Source organism: Lagopus leucura, unplaced genomic scaffold (assembly GCF_019238085.1).
Source record: "Lagopus leucura isolate 7727_CA_CO unplaced genomic scaffold, USGS_WTPT01 Super-Scaffold_100157, whole genome shotgun sequence".
Taxonomy (NCBI): Eukaryota; Metazoa; Chordata; class Aves; order Galliformes; family Phasianidae; genus Lagopus; species Lagopus leucura.
In genome coordinates this window covers 7,372,149-7,396,371 of record NW_024962334.1, presented here as the reverse complement: position 1 = coordinate 7,396,371, position 24,223 = coordinate 7,372,149, and the positions used below count along the sequence as shown (strand labels likewise).

The 24,223-nt window shown below is 40.2% G+C and overlaps 1 protein-coding gene across 1 annotated transcript in view; it reads right to left on the bottom strand.

Annotated features, from left to right (window-relative positions):
• Window positions 1–14,486, bottom strand: part of SUSD5 (sushi domain containing 5) — a 45,393-nt gene extending 30,907 nt beyond the window's left edge. Inside the window, exons 1-2 of the mRNA XM_042889358.1 lie at window positions 13,652–14,486; window positions 4,882–5,059 (exon numbers count right to left, since the gene is read on the bottom strand). Coding sequence (XP_042745292.1) covers window positions 4,882–5,059; window positions 13,652–14,309 — 836 coding nt within the window. The 5' untranslated portion in view covers window positions 14,310–14,486. The remainder of the gene's footprint in view (window positions 1–4,881; window positions 5,060–13,651) is intronic.
• Between the last annotated feature and the right edge of the window lie 9,737 nt (window positions 14,487–24,223).

The following is a 24,223-nucleotide window of genomic DNA, read 5'->3' as shown; positions in this document are numbered from 1 at the left end:
AAAAAAAGAAATAAACCAAGAGAGTTTGGCAAAGCAGATTATAATAACAAAAAAAGAGTAGATAAGAGTGCTTACCCTTGTCCTGGGCTCACTGCAAAACTCCAGAAGACAGATCTCCAGAAGAGATCCTTCCCCACTGGCAGTCAGCTCTCAAATGGGTCTAGGAGAGGTGCAGCCAGGCTCCACTCCTTCTAGCAGCACAGCTGAATTGCCTTCACCTGTGCTCCCATGGCTGACTCAGTGCTTGCCTCAGGTGCTCAATCAGAGGCTCAGACCATGATTCAGCTGTTCCCATACAATAGCAGTAAAAGCTTTTCAAAGAACTCTACAACCTTTTTTTGTTGTTGTTTATATTCTGGCAGATCACTTCCTGGTTTTACTGACTCACTCGTCTGACATGCAAATAAGTCATAAGAGTGTCATTTTAGTATAAATAGCCATTAGGGCTCATTCTAATCTGACAAATGAAACCTGCCTAAACAGCATTTCATTTCCTGCACTCTAACAATGTGTAATACTTCACAAGTTACACATTTCAAGGCTGACTTCTAAATGAGTTACTTCTGGGCTGCTGGAAGAACGTACCACTTGTCCTCTGGACCCTACCTATTCATCAGTGGATCTTATCTAAAAGTTTTCATGTCCCTGGACCTGCCAGCAACTTGCCTGTGTGAACAGCCCCAAGCTCTGAATTGGGTTGTTCTGAACAATTGGAAGTGGAAGACAAAAACATAACCTTATGCCTGTGGAAGACGTTCTGTCCCAGGCTGCTCAAACCACAATGCCAATGAGTTTATTGTGTCTTTGGATTTACTGGCAGAGAACAGTTTGTTTAAGCAATTTCCATCACAAGTCAGTTAAGGCAATTTGTATTTGTCAAAACCTGCTGCTTAGGCTAACTCAGACTACAGAGCAGAAAATGGGTTAGAGAACTCCAATGAGCAGCTCCATTAGCAGAATGATATCTATTCCCCCTGGCATCACTCTTTACAAAATGATGTCTTTTAACACCTAACACCCTGAGAGCAAGTAGTATAAACACACTGACTGATTCAGAAACGCACCTCAGACATTAAAGGAGGAACTTCCACAGGCTTACAGGCCCTCATTTGGACGTAAAAATGATAATAAGGGCACAAGAGCAAAGAGCAATGAGTATAATTCAAAAAGATCAAAGAACAGCCACCAGGTATGAACTGGCTGTCACCAGCTTATGTAAGACCGAAAAAACTCACCAAGAGGTGAAAATGTCCTTACATGCTTATATGCAGTTTTAAGTCTATGTTGTGGAAGGAGGACTGAAGCACATCATAAAATCTGCAGCTCCACTATGCCTTCACTCATATTACTTGTCTGTGCTTGCTTCTGTTGCCAGCATTTAATCCATTTTTCCTCAGAGGAAATTAAGATATTTTTCAGGCATAAAAAAAAAAGCATAATAATAATAATAATAATAATAAAATGCATTCTTCCTGAAATTAGGAACTACTTTTATCATGTTCCCATGTTCCCCCTTATTCATCTCCTTTCTGATGCACACGATCCAAGAGGATATGGGAGAATACAGGACCAAAGCTCTGGGATCTTCCATGGATTCCAGTCAGTTTCTGGGTGGGATCCAAGGTATTTGTTCCAATTTCTAAAGATCTAAATAGTTTTGGACTAGTAAATGTGGGTGGTGACTTCCTCCTCTGGGCCATGCCATCACATTTGAAGATGTGAAGCTCCATCAAGATAAATAACACAAGAAGTACCCAGTGAGGAATCCTATGTTTTGGAAATAATTTTGTCTACTTCTGTGATCATCTGGATCTGCAGGGAAGCCCGTTTTGCCCCCTCCTCATTAAATCATTTGAGGAGAGCGTGGACTGAAGTGTTCATATTCACAGTTTATCCTTGATCCTTGCTGGTACTTTTCATTTATTAAATAAATGCCCAAAATACTGAATAGGTTCCTCTAGAAATACTTTTTAAAGCAAATAACTGACAAGTACAAATGTGTTGAGCCCCCCCTCAATAGCTTTGCCATGCCTTTAGTCATTCTTAAGCCTTTTTTTTAGCCTGTCTTAGGCTTTTTTTTTTTTTAAGAGTTCCTTTTACTCCATCTTAAAGGAGTTACTCCAAAGCCTCCTGTTACACTGACCTTTATATGAGTGTATAAATATATACACATGTATGCATTTTTCATTACATCCAGCCCATCCCACAAACACTCTAAAAACTTAGTTCTGTCTTTTTCAACAGTGGTTTTCTTTGTTCCCTCCACAGTGATTTCCTCATATCTTTCCTGGACTGATAGACCACACACTATTGGTGTGTGAAATATTTTCAAGTAGACTGCATACTCATTCCCAAGTATATTGTTATTGAACTTAATTTATCATCATTTTATTCATTAATCTAAATCCCTCTGAAAAAAATCTTCATATTATGCACAGGCTTCTTCAATTTGAATAGCTTTGTCCCATTTACATACTTTGCACTTGGCTGCCCATTTCTTCTGCCAGAGCTGCCTTAACTAACAGTGAAACCAGTATAATCTTCTTAGACATTGCACTTTCCCTGAGTGTATTAAGAACTCACTTCAATGAAGCAAGCAATGCAGGTTCTGCAGCTTGCCCAGCCATAAGAGAGTCCCAGAGAAGAAAATACAGAAGTTCATCTTACAGGAGCTCCGAAGAACTACTTTCTGGTGAGTACCCACAGAAATCTCCATACATGGTGTGTGCACAGCAACAGTTTGTGCATGTGCCCCTGTAATGTCCTTTCTGATGAATAGTTTACAGAATTTACCAGATGAATGGAGTACGGGAAGATGGAAGAGATAAAAAGCCTCCTTCCTCTCCATTAGTATGATACCTAAGTAACCACTCACCATCAGAACATAGCTAGTGTAATCCTTGAATGTGACTTTCCAGCTTTTCCAAAGAAAAGAAATAAACAAGAAGATGGACTGAAATATAGGAAGAAAATACCAAGGATTTATTAAGTACACTAGGTAGTACAAACCCATTAGTACTGCCAAGTTCTTTTGTAAGCATGACTTTGAAGGATTTGGAAGAGGACAAAGAAGTAGGGAGATGCAGAGCAAGCTCATTCTAACAAGAAAGGCACAGCAGAAAACAGCCCAGCTGATGCTTGATGAATTAACAGGCTGCTCAGGGAGGTGGTGGAGTCACCATTTCAAGAACTGCGTGGATGTGGCATTGAGAGACATGGTTAGTGATCATTGTGATGACGGGCTGATGGTTGGACAAGATGATCTTCATGGTCTTTTCCAACCTTAATGATTCTATGAGTCTATGTTGCGTGCATTCCCACATCACCATAATGTGATGCACACAACAATGCCATCACTGTATCCAATTTTCATTTTGAAGATATTGAGGGATAGGTCCACAACTGGTCTACTCATAGTCATAGCCAGAGCTTATATTAAAGAACTGAGGAACTCTCAGACAAATCAGTGGTACTACCCAGATAAAAAAGGTGTGCTTCCTTCTCCCACCCTTCAGCACTCTTTGCTTCCATAATAGAGAGGTGATATGAAAGGACTTGTAGAACAACTTCTCCTTACATTTCTTAGACACAGTTTTTCTGGCTCTTCAGCCTACATGACATACCAGCAACTGGGGCAGGAAGAAAAAAATTTAGTGTTTAGATCACTATCTTTTATATTGAGATATTTCTTTTTAAATGTCTAAAGGTACATAAAAATAAATCTTCCAGAAAAAAAAAAAAATCTTTTCCACCTGGAAAATAAAGGATCACCTGAACAAGTTTCTTTTGCTTGAAATCATTTAAATATCATTTTCAATTGTTGCTATTTCTGTCCTTTGGAAGTTCCATTTTACTACTGAAAATACATGAACACCAATGTGTGCTTACAGGGTAACTGGTAACTCTCACAAAATCCAACAGTATGCTAAAGTTTGGGAAACTGGAAATAGTGTCTTGATATATATATATATGTTATACTGAATTCTCTGTGATTTGGTCTCTTTGTCTATCAAATATAAAGTCTCTTCACCTGTGGCATGCTGTAAAGGCTTTCATTTTGGAAGAGATGGGGAAGTTGAGTTGTATGTTCTTGGCACAGCTCAGCACTGTAGGGTAACAGGAATGAGTCAGCTTGGGTTCTGGAAGCCGTTAACACCATGCGGAAGGAGCATGCATCAGCCAGGATGGAGCACCATGGTGGTACAGCTGTGCTGCTGCTGGTACACAGCTAGCACAACTGAGGACACATCCTCAAAATCGTAACTTCACTGAAAGTCATTTAGAATTCTTCAGTATTCATAGCAGAAGAGAAACATCACTATGCTGAATTCACCCTGCTTCTTTTCCTCCTTACTTCTTGTAATGCCATTTATTTGAGAGACAAATCTCAGCCTACTGCCATTTGGAGTCACCTGTGTTACCTCCATTAATATAGTTCAGTATGTCCAGTAACAACATCAGCCCTCTGTTAGGGAGTTGGGTGAGAAAGCTCACCAGGTTTTCCTTATATCTAGGTACACCTGCTTGAACATGCCTATCATATACTTAGACAGCAATAAATAACTGAGACAGAGACCCAATTTCTATGAGAATCTCAGCAAACTGAGCACATACCTACAGTCAGTGGGAGCACTGATGCTGATAACTCAGTATTATGTCCATAGGCTGCAAGCTCCTTTAGGGCTCATTGCCCCACTGTGGGGCAGAACTGTGACAACTCAGTAAGAAAAAGGAAGAGGAAACTCTGGACAGGATGACATGTATACCACAGTGCTTAAACTGTGGCCAGTGTTTTTCAGTAGTAAACTTAGTCTAAGAGGAAAAAATGTCTTTACAGCAGTCATTTATATTTCTCAGGAAGGTTTACACTGTTGTTCTTACCCAGCGGTGCCATCAGCCAGCCATCCCGTGGTGCAGCCAATGAAGGAACAGTCCAGGACAGCCCTTTTCAGCTCTTCTGCAGTTGCTAAGCGAGCACTCAGGTCAGCACAAGCTTTCTCAGCTTCAGCTAGATCCAGACCCTGAGAGTTGTTCTTGGACTCAAGTGCAAACACTTTCCCTGCAGCACCAAGAAAGATCAGGTCACTCATCGTGGCATGGTACTCAATATATGTTCCATAAAAATATTGCAGATTATTACCAAATAAAGTCTTCTTGCTCTTACTAAGTTCAAACCAGTGAGCAACCTATTTCTTAGAATTAATTAGCTAGCAACACTGTAAAGACTTTTACTGCAGTTTTTCTTTTACTTATATTAATCAAGAGAAATACAAACACAGCTGAGTACCTGTTCATTCCTAGTCTACACAAAAAGCTTGCCATCCTTCTACAGGTCTTTGCTTAGGATGTGGAAAGAGAAAGCACTGACACTCTCTTACATGCACTTAAGTAGTCAAAGTCATAACGCCTGCTGTTAGATATAACGTTGGAATTCATTACCAAGCATATTGTAACTACAGTTATAAAACTACCTGTATACAGCAATAACACATCTACAACCCAGTACTGTAACTCACTCTTCCACATCAGAGATTTATACTCTGTCTCTAGAATAAAAATTCTGTGGAAATCTGCACCTAAATGCTGCTGCAAAGCCACTTTGTTTTCATATCTTTCTGGAAAGACATAGGATTTCTTTCTTAATAGAAGACTTTTTGAATGAGCATGAGGACAGATTCAGCATAACAATTGCTGGAGTTATTTTTATTTTCAGTTCAGTTTATTTTAATTTATTTAACATTGTGAAAGATGTTAAGGGTGAACATTAGAGATTCCTGCAACTGGGAGAAGGGCAGTGGGGGTTTTGGCAATAAAGCTTGAGAAGTTATTGGGTTGTGGAATAAACACATTTGCCAGATGTCACCAGAAAAAGAAATACACGAGACCGTTCACAGTGCTGGCATTTGAACTGCCATAAGTGTCTTCTTTCTGAAGGTAAAATCCCTCAGAATATCTTCTGAATTTTCAAGTATAAATTTAGATTGCTTGCAGGCACAGGAAGACATCTTTTGAATGTCCATAAACATTTATGGCTTATTTAAAAATTAGATTAGTGGCAGTGGTTACAAGAAAGCGTAACTTCCAGCACATACTGACAGTTCATTAGGTAGCTAGCTTCACACTCACACCACATACTGACCAGTGTCTGTAATCCTTCAGATTGCTCTAAGCTGATTGTATACAAAGAGACACCTCCATCCATGTATCACTTTAATGAATTAATAAATCTGAATTTAATCCTACATATAGCTACTGATACAGGGTAAGTCTGCCCCAACAGCTCTCTGTTCTCTCTAGTACAGAGTTTAAACTAATGAAGGAACAATCATTACACTAAAATATACAAAATCTCTACCATATAAATATGTAATTTGTGTTTACACTAACAAGCATAGATGAGTCCCGATAAAGATTTCTGTTTTGGCGGTCATTCTAGATATGCACAGCAAGGAGTTGACATGATAGACAGAAAGCAATTTAAATAAACAGGACAAGCAGTAATGATAAGGAACGGGAATTCACAGTAACCAGAGTGATTTTCTCAGGCAGCAAGTTGACCTAGGAGTGTGTATAATCAATGAATATAACGATGTTAGAATTATGAAATAAACAAGAGAGTTTGACAAAGCAGATTATAGTAACAAAAAGAGAATAGATAGAAAGCTTACCTGCATCCTAGGCTCACTGCAAAACTCCAGAGTAAAGATCTCTAGAAAAGACCCTTTCCTACTGGCAGTCAGCTCTTAAATCGGTCTAGGAGAGGTGCTGCCAGGCTCCACCCCTTCCAATTTTTTCCCAATTGCCTTTACCTGTGCTCCCTGGGCTGACTCAGTGCTTGCCTCAATCAGAGGTTCAGGCTATGATTCAGCAGTTCCCATATAGAGTGCAACCCAGAAGCACTGTCCTAACCACTAGACTAAACAATATAATGAATTATGACTAGAATTAGGGAGTACACACAGACCGGTGAAAAAAGTCTCTTCACTCCTGAGAACAAAAACCTCAGGATTCTTTGCCAATGCCCCAAATTTTGTTGTTTCCAAAGCCATGAACAGCCATAGTGAAGAATGCATGGAGTCGGGAGAAGCAGTATAAGCAGAATGACTTTAAATTGCCATTCCTTAGTTGTGGAACATCTTTCATTTATAAAGATTTTAAAGCATTTTATTTAGGAGGCTAAACTTGAAAGAAAAATCTTTAAGGACTGAGTTCCGTGAAGAAATAATTAGAAGAAACAAAGTTCATCATTTCGCCTATGTACCAGTAGATGCCCATTATGTTTTTCCAGGTGTTTTACAGTTGTTAATGTAAATTAACTTCTTGCTAGAAAGTATGAAAGTGCTGGACTTCTGGGATATCCAAAATATGTAGGCAAATAGATTTTAGGGTAAGCTAGGAAAGTCTTACTGGTCAGGAAAATTACAGTGAACTGCTTCAGAGGAAATTCTGGTCAGCCAGAAGGGGATGAAAATGGCTGTCCATCTTACCAGAATGACCTGTGAATCTTCTCCAGAACTCCAGAAGTTCTATGGCTATCTGCCCAGATTTTAACATGTGCTTTATGTTTTGTTTTGTTGTTGTCTTTCTTTTAATTTACAAGTAGTAGCAAGCTGCACCTGGTACCTTACCAACGAAACATTTGGATCCCCAGTATTCTGCCAAGTGTCACTTTACAAAGGGGCATTTAGAAGGAAATAAATAAGTAGGAGACATATTAGAACAGCAACAGGGAAAAGCCCATCAAAATCCCTTAAATAAATAAGACTGCAGCAGTGCACCTTACAGTGCTGTGACTGACTGGCTTGAAACATTCTTGTACTGATTATTTTCACTTTCAGTCACACAAGTGGTCTGATTTTGAAGCTGTGCACCTAAGGGCAAGATATCTGTAAACCTTTTGTTGTTGCTTTCTGCAGAGAAAAATGAAGAAAAAAAAACCCTGCCTCACATACTTGGTGATACACAGTCAGTTTTACTATATGGGTTGTGAAATATTGAAATGGTATCACCCCTCTGTTCAACACACTATGACAGCGTAGAGTAGTTGAAACCAGTTTTCTCTCTGAGATAATCCCAAGAGATGTATTATCACCCTGTTTTAAATACAAGGCTGCTGTATTTCCATAATGCACAGCATGCAGGGATCATGCCTTTTTGTATATTTGCATGAATACCTTTGGTTGTGCAACGGCCAGCACGTCTGAGCTCCCTCCCTGTGCTCTTCCTTCATTTCTGCCTGTAGCATTTCTGCTTCCCATAGTGTAATGATGAGACAGGTGGTATGGAAATCTGTTACCAAAACTCTACATACTTTTCTGAAGATTTCAGACAAAGCCAGTCTCTATTTCAAGTTCAAGCTAGGAATCCATGGGAAGTAGCCTTTCTCAGAATACTTAATACATAATTTGAGTTTTACAGTTTCAGATTGAAAAATGTCTTCATCGTAGAGATTTTTCAGGTTTCCCTTTGAAACTAGTGAAAAAGTTCTAACTTCACTGCTAAGACATAAATGATAAGACATAATTCTTCCTGTAGTTAATTAACAGCTGAACTTGCAGTACTCGATAAAAATTCACGCTTGAAATTTCTTTAATAACTGCAGTATATTATATGGATAGCCTCTGCTATCATCTGCTCACTATTATTACAGAACTGTAATTCTATTTTGATAAATAGATAAATCTTTTTTTTATTACTTATTGTTTGGCTCTAAAATTTTGTCAACAAGCAATAGCTGAGGACAGTTTTTATTAAAGAGTACCCCAGTACAGTATGATTGAGAACATAACCATAGATCTCAAGCCCTCTAGGATTCATTTTTATCACCTTGTTTGAATTTCTGCATAACTAGACTGTAGATTTCCCCCTGTAGTTCCAACACTGACTCCAAAAATTCATGGTTGAACTGGAGCATGTCTTTTCAAAAAGCATCCAGTCATGATTCAGTGACTCCAAGTAATGGAGAATTTACAGCACGCTTTATAGTAAACTGTTCCAATGGTTCATTACTCTCACTCCACCTTATTTCCAGTTTCAAATTTTGCTAAACTCAGCTTCTAACAACTGAACCTGATTATGCTCTAGAGACTGAAGAGCTGTCTGTAATCAGATACAGAAAAGCACAGAAAGGGACACTTCAGAAGACTCCCAGCTCCATTGCTTCTTACTTGTAGGAATCCCAGTGGAATTAACAGAAGACAGAGTTGTATAATTTATTCTAATACATTAACAAACAGAAGTTCTTTTGAGGTATACAGGCACTGTTCAAAGCCTACTGAAGTTCAAATTCTTCCATGTCCTCCGCAGGACTTGCACCATGCTTAAAGAAACCAAATATACTTTAAAACAGAAGTGTCTCTCACAAATAATATAAAATGAAGTACTTAAAAAGGCATGTCTATTGTGCTGATAGGATGATGTTTTACTAGCTCAAATGGTAGAACCTCATCACTTAACGAAATAAATGTGGTAAAAGATGTATATATTTCACTGCTGATTTATTCTTACTTAAATGCTGAAGTCTTCAAATCGAGGTAAAGGAGAGTGGAGGAAGAGAAGTTCAACTCTGTACTTCAAAAGCAATTTCATTTCCATTTCTATGGCTATGTGTAACAATGGCCTTGATTGTAATAGCAAGGGTGGAAGATTCAGTAAAACTGTACAATTACAGAGAGAGATCTGGGTAATTACCAGAATGTTCATGAATGTAGAGATTATTTCTATGAGAAAATAAAATGAATGATGTCTTATTTAGTTCAAACTGCTTAAAATATTGCATCATCGGAAAAGTAGAAAAATTTGGAGGTCACTCCAGAGTTCCTCCTCAGCTAAGCTCAGTTGAACTTAAATTTTAATGTTAGTAAAGGCTTTAGGGTCAAATATTTGCAATTGTTTATGGATTTGTTTTTGCAACATACAAACGTATTAGCTGGTTTGCAAGTAGGACCGGAATTGCTTACACACCTGCTACTCAAACACAGCTGTATAGATACAGCAGAAGAGAAGTAGCATAATTTCTTTTCTTTTCCTTTGGCTTTCTTTAGAGCCTTTTCATCAAGAAAGACCATAGTAGGATTTTTCCCTCTTAAAATTTTCCAGGAGTTTTACTGCAGATCTAAAACTGCTCCTTATATCTGCTATCCACTTAATTCTTTTTTGTTTTGTTTTTTTTTTCTCTTTTTTTTTTTTTTTCAGAATAGGTACTTGTTTCATTTTTTCTTATTTACTGAAACATACTTGATAGCTAGTTCTGCCCACTGACTTCTGCTTAACAGCAATCCTATAGGGAAGAAAATCTTAATTATTACCAGTGTAAGACTTCTTTCCCTATAGGACTGAAGTACTGTATCTAGCCTGCATATGTAGCAAAAGGGCAGCTGTGTGAGCACCAAAGTGATATCAGTGTGCTCCAATACACCGAGAAATATTAGCGTATCAGTAAAATTCTACTTTCAGATTTGTCTGCTTCTAGGGCAGCAGTGCGGTCAGATCCTCACTTAATTGTGCCTAGCCTTCTGGATTCATAATCTTTCACCTGCAACCTCTGCTGTCACGGTGTGTGCTCACTACCAAATGACTCACTGATCTCTGGAGCTTCCCTCCAACCCCTGTGATACTGTGACTGCCTTGGCCAATTGGTTTTGTACGTACCCCAAAACTGAGCCAACAGAACACCACTGCTTTGAAATAATTTCTCAAGTGTTACAAATAGAGCATTTCTCAAATCAGGTGTGTATTAGTAAGGTAGATTAACTGCCATAATTCTCTGCCACACACTTTTTCTCAGGGCAAGTTATCTGCAGAAAACTATGGCTCATACCTATTTACATTTTAATAGTAGTGACAAGAGGAGGAGTCAAGAAAAGCAAAGGTGACTCCTGTACACCACACATGAAGCCAGACTCTTTTCTCCTATCCCAGCACAAAGATATTTCAAAAAGTTTCCATTTGCAGTGGGTTATTTCAGAACTGCTACAATCACAAGAACATAATTAAAACCTTTGTCTTCGTAAAGGTGAAGTTTGAAGTTGGTTCCAACTGAGAAAAAGTTACACCGCAGTGCTGTTTGACTGTGTGGTTCCCATTCACAAACCTGGAACCTACCAGGGCTAGCTGTGGCTGAGCAACTCCTGAAGGCTGAGCTGTGTTTATTGACTCCTTTCCATAACCTATCTCACTCAGCAGTAACTGTGCTGGCAGTATTAACGCTACCCTGCTGCACACTTACACCAGAGTAAGTCCGAGCAGAAACAGGCCCTGAGGAGACCCTTATCTGCCCGACCCTGATCTCCACAGCTACGAACAACCATATTTTCATTGTAGAAAAAGCAAATTGCAAAGCGAAACAAAGCTATCTTTTGTTTAGGTGTTTATCTTTGTCTTTCTGGAGTCTATCCGCTCTACAGCAATACATGTTGCAGTAAATATTAGTCAAAAGAGATCAATTGAGCTTCAAGGCTTTACACTTTCACCAGACCCCAAGGGTCTCCACTTTTACTGCCTGCTCTTTGTCATTATTTGTGTGTGAGATAATAAAGTGAAAGTCTTCCTTTGGGAAATATATTCCAAGCAGTTTTGGGGAGTTGCCTGTAACAGGGGCCAGTCTGGATTTCATTGGGTTTTTACAAGGTGAGGTCAAAATCCCTTCAGCACTCTGCAAAACGTTTAGTTCCTTCAGTACCCAATACATACACACGTCACCCAGAACCATCCTTCGTCACTAAATGACATTTGCATATAACAGAGAATGGCACAGTTGTATTTTTACCTAAAATTTCCACAACTGAGAAACTGGTTTCCTGTTGGATCGGGCTCAAATGCGCTATGTAAGGGAGCATTACTGCTGTTCGTTACTCTCAGATCTTCTTAAATACGAAAACTTGTGTGTAACAGTAAATTTTTAAGTTCAAATCAAATGTTTTCTTCTCCATATTTAGCCAGATGGTTTTCAGGACAGTGTTACAATTGTTCGCTGTAGTACTAATAGCAGGAGAACACGCTGAGGAGCACGTTGGTAGAGGACTTACTCGTTTTCAGCAACGACTTTTAGAAGTTAAATAAAAATCAGAACAGCGGTGTTATAATAACGGTTGGCAATTATAAAGTACTTCAATATCCCGCCCTTTAATTCTTAAAGTGCTTTACCACATGTAAAGCAGATTTGACAGACTGTTGAAAGTCAATTAAAATCTGTCATGAACTTTGCCTCGAAATGGTCTCCAGCATTTTCCCCTTTCTCTTTGAGAGGATATCTATGTCTTCAATCCTACAGAAACAAAACAAACTGGGAGGTGTTCCTGAAAAGGGAATTTTTCAGACAAAGCACTCTTAGCAAAGGCAAATTAATTATTCCTGTCCTGATGCCTTTTGCAAGTCATGTGGAGAGCCTTCATCCATAGTGATGCTTTTTTTCCTCATTTGAGAGGGATTTTGCTATGGAAGGAGGACTTCCTAAAATCAGAACTGCAGTTTTCCTTCTGCAATACAGTGGGGTCATCTTATACATTTCTTTCACTTTACTCTTACTCCCCTTTTCTTTGAATTTGCAAGACAAGGTTCTGGTGTATAAATGCATACCAAGTGGTAGCAGTGAGCAGAAGGATTGTCCCCTTTCCTTTGCCATATTTCGTGACCAAATGACAGAAATTTCAGCCGAGGTGGAAAAATGCTCCGAGAACAAGCAGAGGTTTTTATTGCCCTATAATGTTAAGGAACTGTTCTCCAGCACAATACAGCAAACATCAGTGGTAAAGGATTACTGTACTGACAAAATATATATATCCTGAGATCAGGCATAAATCTATTGCGGCTGCAAAATGAAAAAAACAAAACAAAACAAAACCATGTCCATTCAGCACTGCTCTCCCAGGAAAAGAAATAGTTGCTTTAAAAATTAATGATGTTATCACCAAGGCAAGTTGGCCATCATCAGGGGGGCTTAATTATTCAAATGGGAACGGGCTGCTTGCAAAGGATGCTGCCATTCGGGATTACTGTCAGCGAGTGTCTTGCAGAGTAAGCAGCCAGTGGTGATTCAGCCCAGTTTGTGCTCCGATCGAACCCCTCAGTGGTGCAGAGCAGGTGAAGCCCTCGCAGGAGGGTCAGCTGCTGTCCTGAGCGTGCTGTACCGGATCAAAAATGCTGTGAGCAGAAGCCTTCAGCTTCTCGTCTCCCCTTCCTCAGTACCTGCCCGTGTAAGCTGATGTTCGGTGACATCTGAGCTGGGCAGATGTGGAAGTCGTTCAGAGAAATTGTATTTTTAATTATACATAAAATAACTAATAATAATAATAATAATGGAGAGAGAGCTGCTGCTTCTTATTTGTGTTCTGGCTTTGTTCTGTTATCCTTACTTCCCCTGGAAAAGGTCACTATCCTGTTGTTCTGTTGTAATAAAACAATCTGAGCCTTCTGGGATCTTATTTCTGTTCCTTGCTTCACCCCAGGATATTTGCAAAGTCTCAGAAAGCTCTGAATCACACGTTTCCTAACCCATACTGGGGCATGTATTTAAGTTTCTTATTAAAAAAGAAAGGTTGGTTGTTGTTTTTCTTTTTTTTTTTTTTTCTTGTTGTATTTTTCAATAACCCATTTCAACACAGAGCTCTTCTTCCAGCCCCAGCAACCCAGCCCGAACAGAGTGGAGACTCACCATCAGCCCGAACCGAGATGATCTGGAGGATGAAGAAGATGGGTCCCACACCCCAGGCAAAGGTGAGAGATGATCTCCGGGAGCTCAAAGCCATCGCCCTGCCGCGAAGCCCCCCGATGCAGGAGGTGGTGCGGAGGTTTTCCTCTCCCTCCTTCGCAGCACGGGCTGCGGTGATGGTTTCAAGGAGCCGCTTTCTCTCGGCGGGATCCTGAGTGTTGGGTCTGTGCTGAAGGCGGGAGGGGTGGAAAAAGAAAGGGAGAGGGAGGGAGAGTGGAATCTGTCGCTTGGCGGGTGTGAAGGGGAGGGGAGGTGGGGGGAGATGTCCGGCCAGCTGGGGCTGGGGAGAGGCTTTGCCCAGCCCAATCGGCAGGGCAGCGAGCAGCGAAAGCCGGTGCGAAAAGTCACATTGCCCTGTCAGTAAATAGCGAGCGGTGCGAGAAATGCAGACACCGGGAGGGAGGGAAAGGGGGGATGAGGCAAGAAACGAACAGGAGAAATCACTGGCTGAGGGGAGAAGGGCAGCTGCATAGCTGGCGCTGGGAAGGGATGAGTTTGTGGAAGGAGCTATGCATCCCACGGGGATGGGATGGTGAGCGGGGAGTGCTTTCCCTCTGCGGGGTGAAAGCAGCCAGTGTTGCTTAGGGTCGCAGGTCAGCATCTGCCACAGCAAGAGTGACAGTCTGCAGGTGAGAGCAGAGGAAAGGTGGCAGATGGCACTATACCATGACAGTGGAGCTTTGCTGAGGATGGGGACTGCTAGTCCTGCTGCTCCAGATCCCAGCTTCTGGAGGGGCAGAAGGAAGTACAGGTCAAAGTTGGACTCTGCTTCAAAACACTGTCCTTCATCCCTTCATCAGTGCCCCTGACACAGAGGAACGGGCTGGTGCTCCTCGGGGCTGGAGGCAGTTGGTGAGGGGAATTTCCAGCTCCCGTCAACACTTGCAGCAGTGACATCTGTCCCTTATTCCCACTCGTCCTAAATTTGTCCAAACAGAACTAAAAAAAATATAACCCACAATAAGAGGAAATATATGAGTGGTGATGCCAGGATTTATTTCACTAAATATATAAACGGAATAGTTTCGTGTTGCTGTTGGAACTCAGCAGAACTGAGAAATGTTGTTTTCATATTCCCATCCTATTTTGCTTTGATTTCAGCTTCTTAAAATTTTTTCCCTTAGAAATTCAAAGCTGGGCAAAAATGTTCAGTTAGCTGGAAACTCCAAGCCACCGACAGCTGGAGCAGGAACCCGACCTCCCTACCACCACGGCCCTGGTGGCAGAAAGGGCAAGGTGCTGGTAGACATCTTCTGATCACGATGAGCCTGCCAAATGCTATTTTCAGTCTGATTGGAATGACTCAAGCTTAGGAACCTCCCTGTATGATGCTCAAGTAAGCAATAACACCATGGTACTGGAAGCTTTAAAAATGCCTATGTTTGATGAATCTGGGTTGATGAAGTTCTGATTCAGGTGACTTTTAAGAGATCTTAGCCTCTTTCCATAGGAAAATGAACAAATATGCAGATCTTCTTTACTGTGAGAGTGACAGAGCACTGGAACAGGCTGCTCAGAGACTGTGGAGTCTCCTTCTCTGGAGATATTCAGAACCCACGTGGATGCCTACCTGTGTGACCTCCTGTGGGGAACCTGCTTCAGCAGGAAGTTGGGACTCTATGATCTCTTCAGGTCCCTTTCATCCCCTACGATTCTGTGATTCTTTGGTTCTGTGACTATACATACACACGATGCAAATATACACTTTGAAAGGTTTTGGACAGGTAGCTTTGAATTTTCTGTTTATCCAAAGAACACAGATGGCAGCAGGTTTCTTTACCTTGTCTTGTCAACCAAGGTCTTGTAAGGAACGCCACCAGAATTAGAAGGGCAGCTTCATGCTCACTAAATCTTTAACAATCAGTGCACTGTAACTACATAGCTACATTTTGTGCCAATGGAAATTGTATGCTATGTACTGCAGAAATTAACATGACAGAAAAGGAAATAGAAAATTGTAGCATTCTTCGAACTTTTCTGTTTCTTCTACTGGTGACTTTGCTAATGGCATAAGATGCGCTTTTTACTCTCTGATATTCCAATAGTTTGACATCCATTTTAAAAATCAGTGGGCACAAAAAGAAAGAGGATGTGGGATCTATATACTTTCAGTGAGATAGCAAAGACATTTCATGAAACTGAGCAACCAGTTACATCAAGACACACAGACATGAACCGAGACTTGACATGACCACAGCAGTAGCTCCACGTTTCCTTGACATTTGTCATAAGGCTGACAACTTTATTTGCCCTTTGCTGTCCCCAAGGGATTGGCCAAAGCATTTGTGGGAAAGGGCAGCATCTTCTAGATTTCCATCTAAAATTCCAAAGGTCTGCTTGATTTATTTTGCTGTAATTGGATCATTTTCTCCTGTTGATATATGTAAGGGCATGTTGCCACTCTGGCTCCTGTCTTGGAAAATCTCAGCTTGTATTCTTGAGCAGAACATGTCACTGATTTCAAAGAATTACAACAGACCACAGGATATGTTCCTTACTGAAGGCATGAACAGTTGGTAGAGTGAACCGGCTTCTTCCTCTCATCCCATCTCAGCTGTAAATTAAGAATGTAAGCTTGAAATGGTAGGGATGCTTGCCAGTTATTAAGTGCATCACTGCAAACCAGTTGTCCTTCAAATCTAGTATTTCAATAGGAAAAAAACTCTTGTTCCTAGTGTATTTTGGAAGATTTATATAAAACTGAAGTGTTCAGGTTTGGTACTGAAATGATGTGCACATTGTTTTGCATTGAAATCAACATTAATTGGGTTAAATTTCTGCACTTATACACTGGGCTTCTTTGCACCAAATACTCAAAATGAGGTCTGGATCTTATGATGGATAGATACAGATATAAATATTTGCTTAGAAACTCTAGCATTCACAGTACTACAGTAACACATTGGTCAAACAACTCAGTTTGTAATGTACAATGTTTTGTGTTACATTACAAAAGATTAATTGTATGTGTAACTTTACACAGGTCATAGATCATGCCTGCCTTGGGAGTAGAATGTGCCAACAGTGATATTTTATAAAACACTGCTTCACTATGTACAAGCTTTTACATAGAGAGTAAGACACGTGAAGGCACGGTGCCATGAAGTATTTATATGTACACATGTGAATGCAGTGCACACAAAGCACTCGTGTACTGTAAAGCACACAATAATGCTTTGGGCATCTAGTAACTGGAAAGCATCTACATACATTTCCATGTGGAATATGTCATTCAAGTTAAGAGTGAATTCTTCGCACCAAAAAAACACCTAAAAGAAATTTAGGTGATCAAAGACATATTTGAAAGCATTTGAAAATATGTATCTACCATAGAGCCCATATTATTATTGTATTTGACCTTTTCATATCTACTCCTAGGAATATCTACTTTCTACCATGAAAGACTTACATATTATAGACATTATAGGTGTGAAAGTCACAATTCTGCAAATTCTTACACGTGATCTTAAGTCTTTGCAGGATAAAGGTGCAAGACCCTAAGGCCTTGAGCGAATAGACACCCTTTAGAAAAATCTGCTGTTTCCAGCCAAGCTGGGTAGATGTTGGCAGAATTGTTCAAGAACTGCAGCTGGCAGTGAATCTGGCCTTTGAAGAATGCTGGAAAGTCAAAGGAAAGGTCACTTTTCATATCACAAGAAAGCACAATAGAAAAAAAGTGACTGTACCAAAAAAGGTATCTCTCATCTCTGTTGAAGCAGGAGATTCAGTTTAGCTTGTTTCCTTGATTAACCAATAAATTTCAGATGTTGACAGTCTGCATGATTTAGTCTGAAGAGCTAAATTTAAACGGATTATAGACTTAAGGTTTACTTACCATCCTATTTTTTTTTTAAAAGAGAACTAATTAATACAAAAGTGAGTGAGGTGGTAATTAAATTGCTCTAAGAATTCTGATTGTTGAAATTTATCATACCATTTGGAACATCTGCAGCACTGTCCCCAGATGAAGTTGCAAGGACATGCATAGGGAAATTACTGAGGTGTATATTTTGCTTTATGTCCTACACTCAGCTGCACAGCTTGCATGAAATAATGGCACTGATAAATAACTCCACAACCATTTGTGGCATCCATGCCAAGCTAAGAGCTACCAATGCCATACTTTCAGATTCTGGCTGATGTATGTTGATGTAATGAAGGAGTTAATTTCCTACAGGACAGTCATGCTGAAGACTGCACTCTCTACAGTGGAAAGAACCGTGAAAATCAAGAGGATTTGGGTACTGCAGGTCACTGAGATGTCAACCTGTAAGTTACACAGCATCTTCATATTTTCTCTCTTCACGTACAAATGGAGCTCATCAGCTATACACACCATTCTGACACACTCTTAGTAAACCATCACAAATTCCTTTATAGATATCTTTGTAGTATTATGACTTTATCATTGGAGATGTCTGCTTCTTAAAGTTTATGTCTTCAGCTGCACTAGAAATAGGACATCCAGAATTTCGGCTCGGCTTACCAAGCACAATGAAAAGGGATCTGAAATACCTCACAGACAATATAGCATTTACGTACAAGTATTGCAATGACTGACTGATGTGTCTTGAAGGACATGGAGTCTGTGCAACTGAAAGGCAGTCTGGAATCATTGGTAGCACTGTACATCTTCTATATTCATTGATAGTACACCTAGTATATATGAGGATCCAAACTTATTCTACAGCTGCATCCGTGCTTTTAGCCCCCAAAAAACTGGAAAAGAAAAAAAAAAAGGGGGGGGAGAGAAAGATTTCTTTGTTTATAAAACCTGAATTATTAAGCAACAGTAATGGAGACAAACATTTTTCAGTGTCTGGCAGTCTGCAACAGTCTACTAGCTGCAGGGAACTTTTTATTTTATTTATACAGAGTGTTTGCACCTAATTAAATGAAAAAGTAGAAACATGCAGAACTACCTGAAAGTAATTCAGGGAGCTGACAAAAAAATAAAAATAAAAAAGAGGAAAAAGATATATGTCCCACTTTGTGGGTGGTGTGTTGAACACTGGGACCTGTGTGATGGTTCTGCTGACCCTGAGAAAGACCGCAATTCTTACACTTACATCATGTTATGTGGGGTCAGGTGTTGTCATGTGACAGGCCGTGACCCCCATATAAATCACTGCCATGCAAACTGTAAAAATCACACTTCATTTCTTGAAGACTGAGCAGTCCCATGAAAAAAAAACACAGATATCTGGCCATAAAACAGTAGCCACAATATTAGTGATACACAAAATGAGCTTCATTTTTTTTTCCCGACGAACAGAAGTAAATGTCTGAGTGTTCTTGGTTGGTGCTATTTGGCTGGGAGTGGGGAGCAGGAGGCTGGAATTTTTACTTTCTTCTCTTCATTTTTTTTCTAAAACCTTGCAGCAGTTTAATGGGTGAAAGGTATGTAGCAGTGCAAAAGGTACTGAAGTTTAGCCAAGTGGTTTCCCTTGGGTCTCTCTGGGCATCTGTAAAAGTCTGAGTAAAGACAGAATCTAATATTTCGCCTGGATATCCTTCGTCTGTTTGCCAGTGAACCACTCCCATTTCATAGTTTCACCTTTCTCTTCCCACATCCTCCAACATTCACCACGTCCAGATGGGTTTTGAAGATCTCCAAGACTCCTCAATCCCTCTGAGCAACCTGCGCCAGTGCTTGGTCAAGCTACTGAAATCCTCTGCAGATGCCCAGACATCTTCCTCTTTCCTCAGAGCATATGTGCAAGCCTAGAAGCCCCATGACAAACGCTGAAGTGTTCACATATCTACCTTTCCTCCACTAGTCTAACTGGGAGAAATCTCTTCAGGACCTACTTGTTTGTATTCCCACTTCTTCTAACAATACCCGAATCTGTGAGACATTTTTCAACCTCACCAGCTTTTACCTCAGACAAACCCACCTCAGCACGAAGGCCTCCCAGCCATGTAAGCTGTACTTTAGTCTCTGTGATAATTATGCAAAAAATTGTGCACAGCGAGCCCCTGGAATACAGAGGCTGTCCCTGACAAATTTGCAGGACGAGGCCTCTGCAGGCACTTTCCCTTGTATGTGGCACCTGCCAGGACATTGCTTCCTACAGCAGAGCTGTGCTCCAGCACCTCGGGTTCACTTTGCAGAGTGACACGTGTAGTTCTTCCGTTTGCAAACACAGGCCGGTAAATATGAACAAAATGAGTCCAGAAAGCTGGGAACAGTGTGTCTCAGAGCTGTGAAGGGTCTCAAACAGAGCCTGGGGGATATGCAAGGCCATGACTGTAGTATTTGTCCTGCTTCCAGCGCAGCAATTAATCTACCATTTATTTTACCAGTCACCTCATATTTCAGCTTTTGTGTCTCAGCCTGGTTCTCCAGCTGTTTCCTAGAAGTTTACTTAACTGCATTATAAGGTATGTTTCCTGGGCCTTAAGGCATCCTCAATTTCTCATTAGCTGTTAGCTCTGCCCTCTAGTGCTGCACGCGACACAGGAACTGGATGTTGTGTCATAGACCAGTGGCTTTGCCATAAAACGAAGCTGGCATTTGCAAACCGACCACATTCAAGGTCAAAAATCTACATGTTGGCTAAACAGGATAGATACTTTTTGCCTCCCAGGAGTGGCTTACTGGTCCACTTGTAGTCATTCAAACAGCAAGCCTCTCAAATTCAGCCCACCTAACATCCAGAACTTGACAGTGCTGAGTGGTTCAACTTAAGTTTACTTATTGCATGCTTATTCGGCTCAGCCCATGGCTTTGGTCCTCATCGCAGGTTCTCAGCTTCTGAGGATTTGACCAAGTGTCTCTCTGAGCAAAGCACAACTGAGAAAACACTGTGCTTGAAATTTGAGGTTAAGCTAGGATGAATGGCTGAGCCAACAAGATCTCAGAGACCTGCTGAGGCAAAAGGCTTTTCTAGCAAGCTATCACAGTACCCAGATGTCTCAAATAACAAGGTATAGTCATGAAATACAAACTGTACCTAGACACTGAGTTTTGGCTTTAACATTTTGGAGACTGCAGAGCATGTGGAAGAAGTTCTGCACTTCTGCACTTTGCACTTAAGTAGAAGTATTTCTAAGTAGAAATTTGTGCAAACCCTTAAGAGCTGTTTTCCTAATTCCACTTGAGGAAAATGGCACGGCTCAAACGCACCAAAGCACTTAGGATAATGCTATCATGTTCCTAAAGAGTGGATGAAGTGAAATGAAGACATATGACATCTTCAAAATGCACACCATCATCAAGGTCAGTAATGCCGCTTGGTTAGGCTTTAGGGAATATGAGGCAAATGGAAAACAGAGAGGGAAGAAAATACCCTTCAATACTCCTGGTCTTCCCTTCCTTCCCTCCCTTCCAGCTAGCACACTTATCTTTCAGCCCAACCCCTTTCACACATTTGTGGTCTCTCCAAGTCATTCAGGTAAGGAGAGAAGGAATGAGCATTTTGAAGTGTAAAGCTACTGAGTTTTATGTTTAGATATTATCATAGAATGGTTTGGGCTGGAAGGGACCTTTAAGATCATCTCCCCTGCTACAGGCAGGGACAACTCCTACTAAATCAGGTTGCTCAAAACTCCATCCAACCTGGTCTTAAACACCTCCAGGGAGGGGGCATACACAACATCTCTGGGCAACCTGTTCCAGTGTCTCACCACTCTCACAGTAAAGAATTTCTTCCTGATAAGTACTGGAAAGCAGCTATGAGATCCTCCCAGAGCCTTCCCTTCACCAGGCTGAAAACCCCAGCTCTCTCTGCCTGTTCTGGCAAGGGAGGTGCTTCTACTCCCTGATCGTCTTCATGGGCCTCCTCTAGAGTTGCTCCAAGGTTGCTGGAGGAATAAGCATGACAGAGAAGAGACTGCAAAAACTCATGAAGATACAGATGGTACCAAGCTACCAGGGAAATCTGGAGAACTGAGGCATGGAAAGAAAGGTTAGAAATAAAAACATCGAACTATTTGGCTCTGAGTGATTACGAGGAAAGCTAATTTCTGTTCTCTCAATCTGCCAACTACATTCTTGCCCACAGTGTGGCTTTCCATCTTTTCAGAAAATATTTAACAGGTTCTCCTCTGCATCTTTTCTCCAGCTTTTCAGTTCTGAGTCTCACACTGACATTTAGTTTTCCTGGAGGAGAAAGCTAAAGAAGCAAAGCCACATTTTCTGGACAGACACAATGTCAAGAAAAGTGCATGTGACTCAAAATCATTGTTGAGGTCCCGTGCAAAGTGATGGTCACCAGGGATTCAGCAGTATCAGCAGGCACTTGGGCTGGGCTGAATTATGGTACTGAGAATGTTCCAAAGACTGAATAGCTAAACAACTTACAGAAGCAGATGTACCTGCTAGTTTTACAATGGCTGTGCTACACTTTGGGAACATAATCTTGCATGTTCTCCTTTTCAGTGCAACCCTTTAGTTTGCATGGGGGAAATCAGACACACAGTATTCAACCCTTGCCAAATACTATCCACAGCTTCCAGAGTTCACGTTCATTCTTGAGATCAAGTCTAAACCTCAGGAGCTAAGTAATACTTAAGCAGCTGTTAAAGTACACTCTACATGCCATAATGACAGCTAGGGTGGGCCAACAACATAATCTGTGTACCAAAATCATTTACCAGAATTAGCAAGTCTATGAGCTAATGTCAGCCCTTTGGACTGGTGCACTCTTGCAAATGGGTTTGAGCTTAATAATTTGAGAAACTATAATTGGTGTATCAGCTCTTGGAAGACTACTAACGTTGCAACCAACATTTTTTATTACCTGCTACAGAAATAGTAGTGGATTATTATTAGCTTTAAAAATACTGAAAATATATAGATGTTACTTTAAACTTAAAATGACATCAAAACACACACTTTTAGCAGTGGAAGTAGCCAGGATATTTTTGACGCAAAAAATATTTATTTTTTAAAAAAAGAAGCATTCTCTCCCACCTGGTAAAAGAAAAATCAGTACTGTGTATCCTCAAAGAATTGGTAATTTTAGCTCTTTAAGTAGAAGTATGAAGAAAATAACTCTGGACTCCCAAACCACTCTAAGCATGGAATATTGCTACCAATGAGATGACTTTAAATCTTTTAAATTAAAATATTTCTAATATATAAAGCCTTATTAGCATATAAATCATATACTCCATTTTCAAATGAAATTGGACCTTCCTCTGCAGTCTGGAACATCTGCAGTTTGTAATGGTACAAAGAAGCTGCGCAAACTGAATCAAGACAGAAGCTTTTTGTGCGTACGTGCATACATGCATGCATATGCACATGTGTGGGTGAGTGTAACTCTGAGGGTGTATGAGAAAAGGAGGGAGAGAAAAGGGGAGAACATTTTCCCTTGCTTCTTTATTTTTACAACTCAGGATCTGGCAGTAGGTGATTTCCAGACATTGATCTAATGTTGCAGACCTCGTTGTATGCTGATACCTGCAGAATTAGATCTGTGGTTAAGACTTCCCACTTGAAGAACTTTGATATTTTTTCTGCATACCTCATGCACATGCAATAGGTTTCATTAAATGTATTAAAAGGATAATTAAAATATGAAATGAAGCAACTTTTAAAACTTTTTTTTTTTTTTTTTTTTTTTTTTTTTAAAAAGGGCTATGGAATAGGAAGGTTATTTAATAAGGGCTCTGATAAAATGTTTGGATAAATAAATCAGCATTCAATTATACAATAATTAGTATATAATTTCAGTAGCTGAGACACTGTTGACCAAGCTACTAAAACCTATTTTATAATAGTCATGAATTATTGACCAATGGATAGGGCTTAAAATAAGGCCTGTTCTTTCTGGTTTAGTCTGTGTTCATAGTGTACTTATCAAACCCTCTTTTCTCTATCTGACTAATCTTTTTTGGTCTCATTCAAAGTCTATATGTTATCCTTGCTATTTTTTCTGGCCCAGATGGTGAGCCAGTATTTGGAACACAACCAATACTTACTACTAAGACAAGCAGTCTTAGGGTAGGAGAGATGACTGCATGACAGCTTTGCACATGAATGCACGTGCAAATGTTCTGTGTCTCTGAATGCAAGAGAATTGTTTATTTTTTTAGTATTTCATACTTATTTTACTAGTCAGAGTGGTACTGCAAGAGCAATCCTGGCTCCCCCATCCAAGTCATGATAAGTAGGACACATCTCAGAACTTTGAGGAAGAAACAAAAAAGTCTAATAAGAGAAAAAGAAAGGGAGCAATCAAAAGACAACAAGTGAAAGGGATAGGATGCTACAGGGAAACACTAGGGAAAAGTATATAGAATGGTAAAAAAGAGAGAAGTTCTAAAAATGAGAACAATCTTCTACTTTGAATAAATAGTCAGACTTTGGGCCATCTTGCTAAACTATTACTTCAAGCCATATGAAAGTTTGGCATCACAGACTACGGAAAGCAGGTTCTGACAGCCCTCCATGGATTTACATACCTGCTAAAGTAAATGAGAAATGAAAAGAAAGAAAAAGTAAAAAAAAAAAATGGAGAGAGGAGAGCAGAGGAGAGCAGAGGAGAGCAGAGGAGAGCAGAGGAG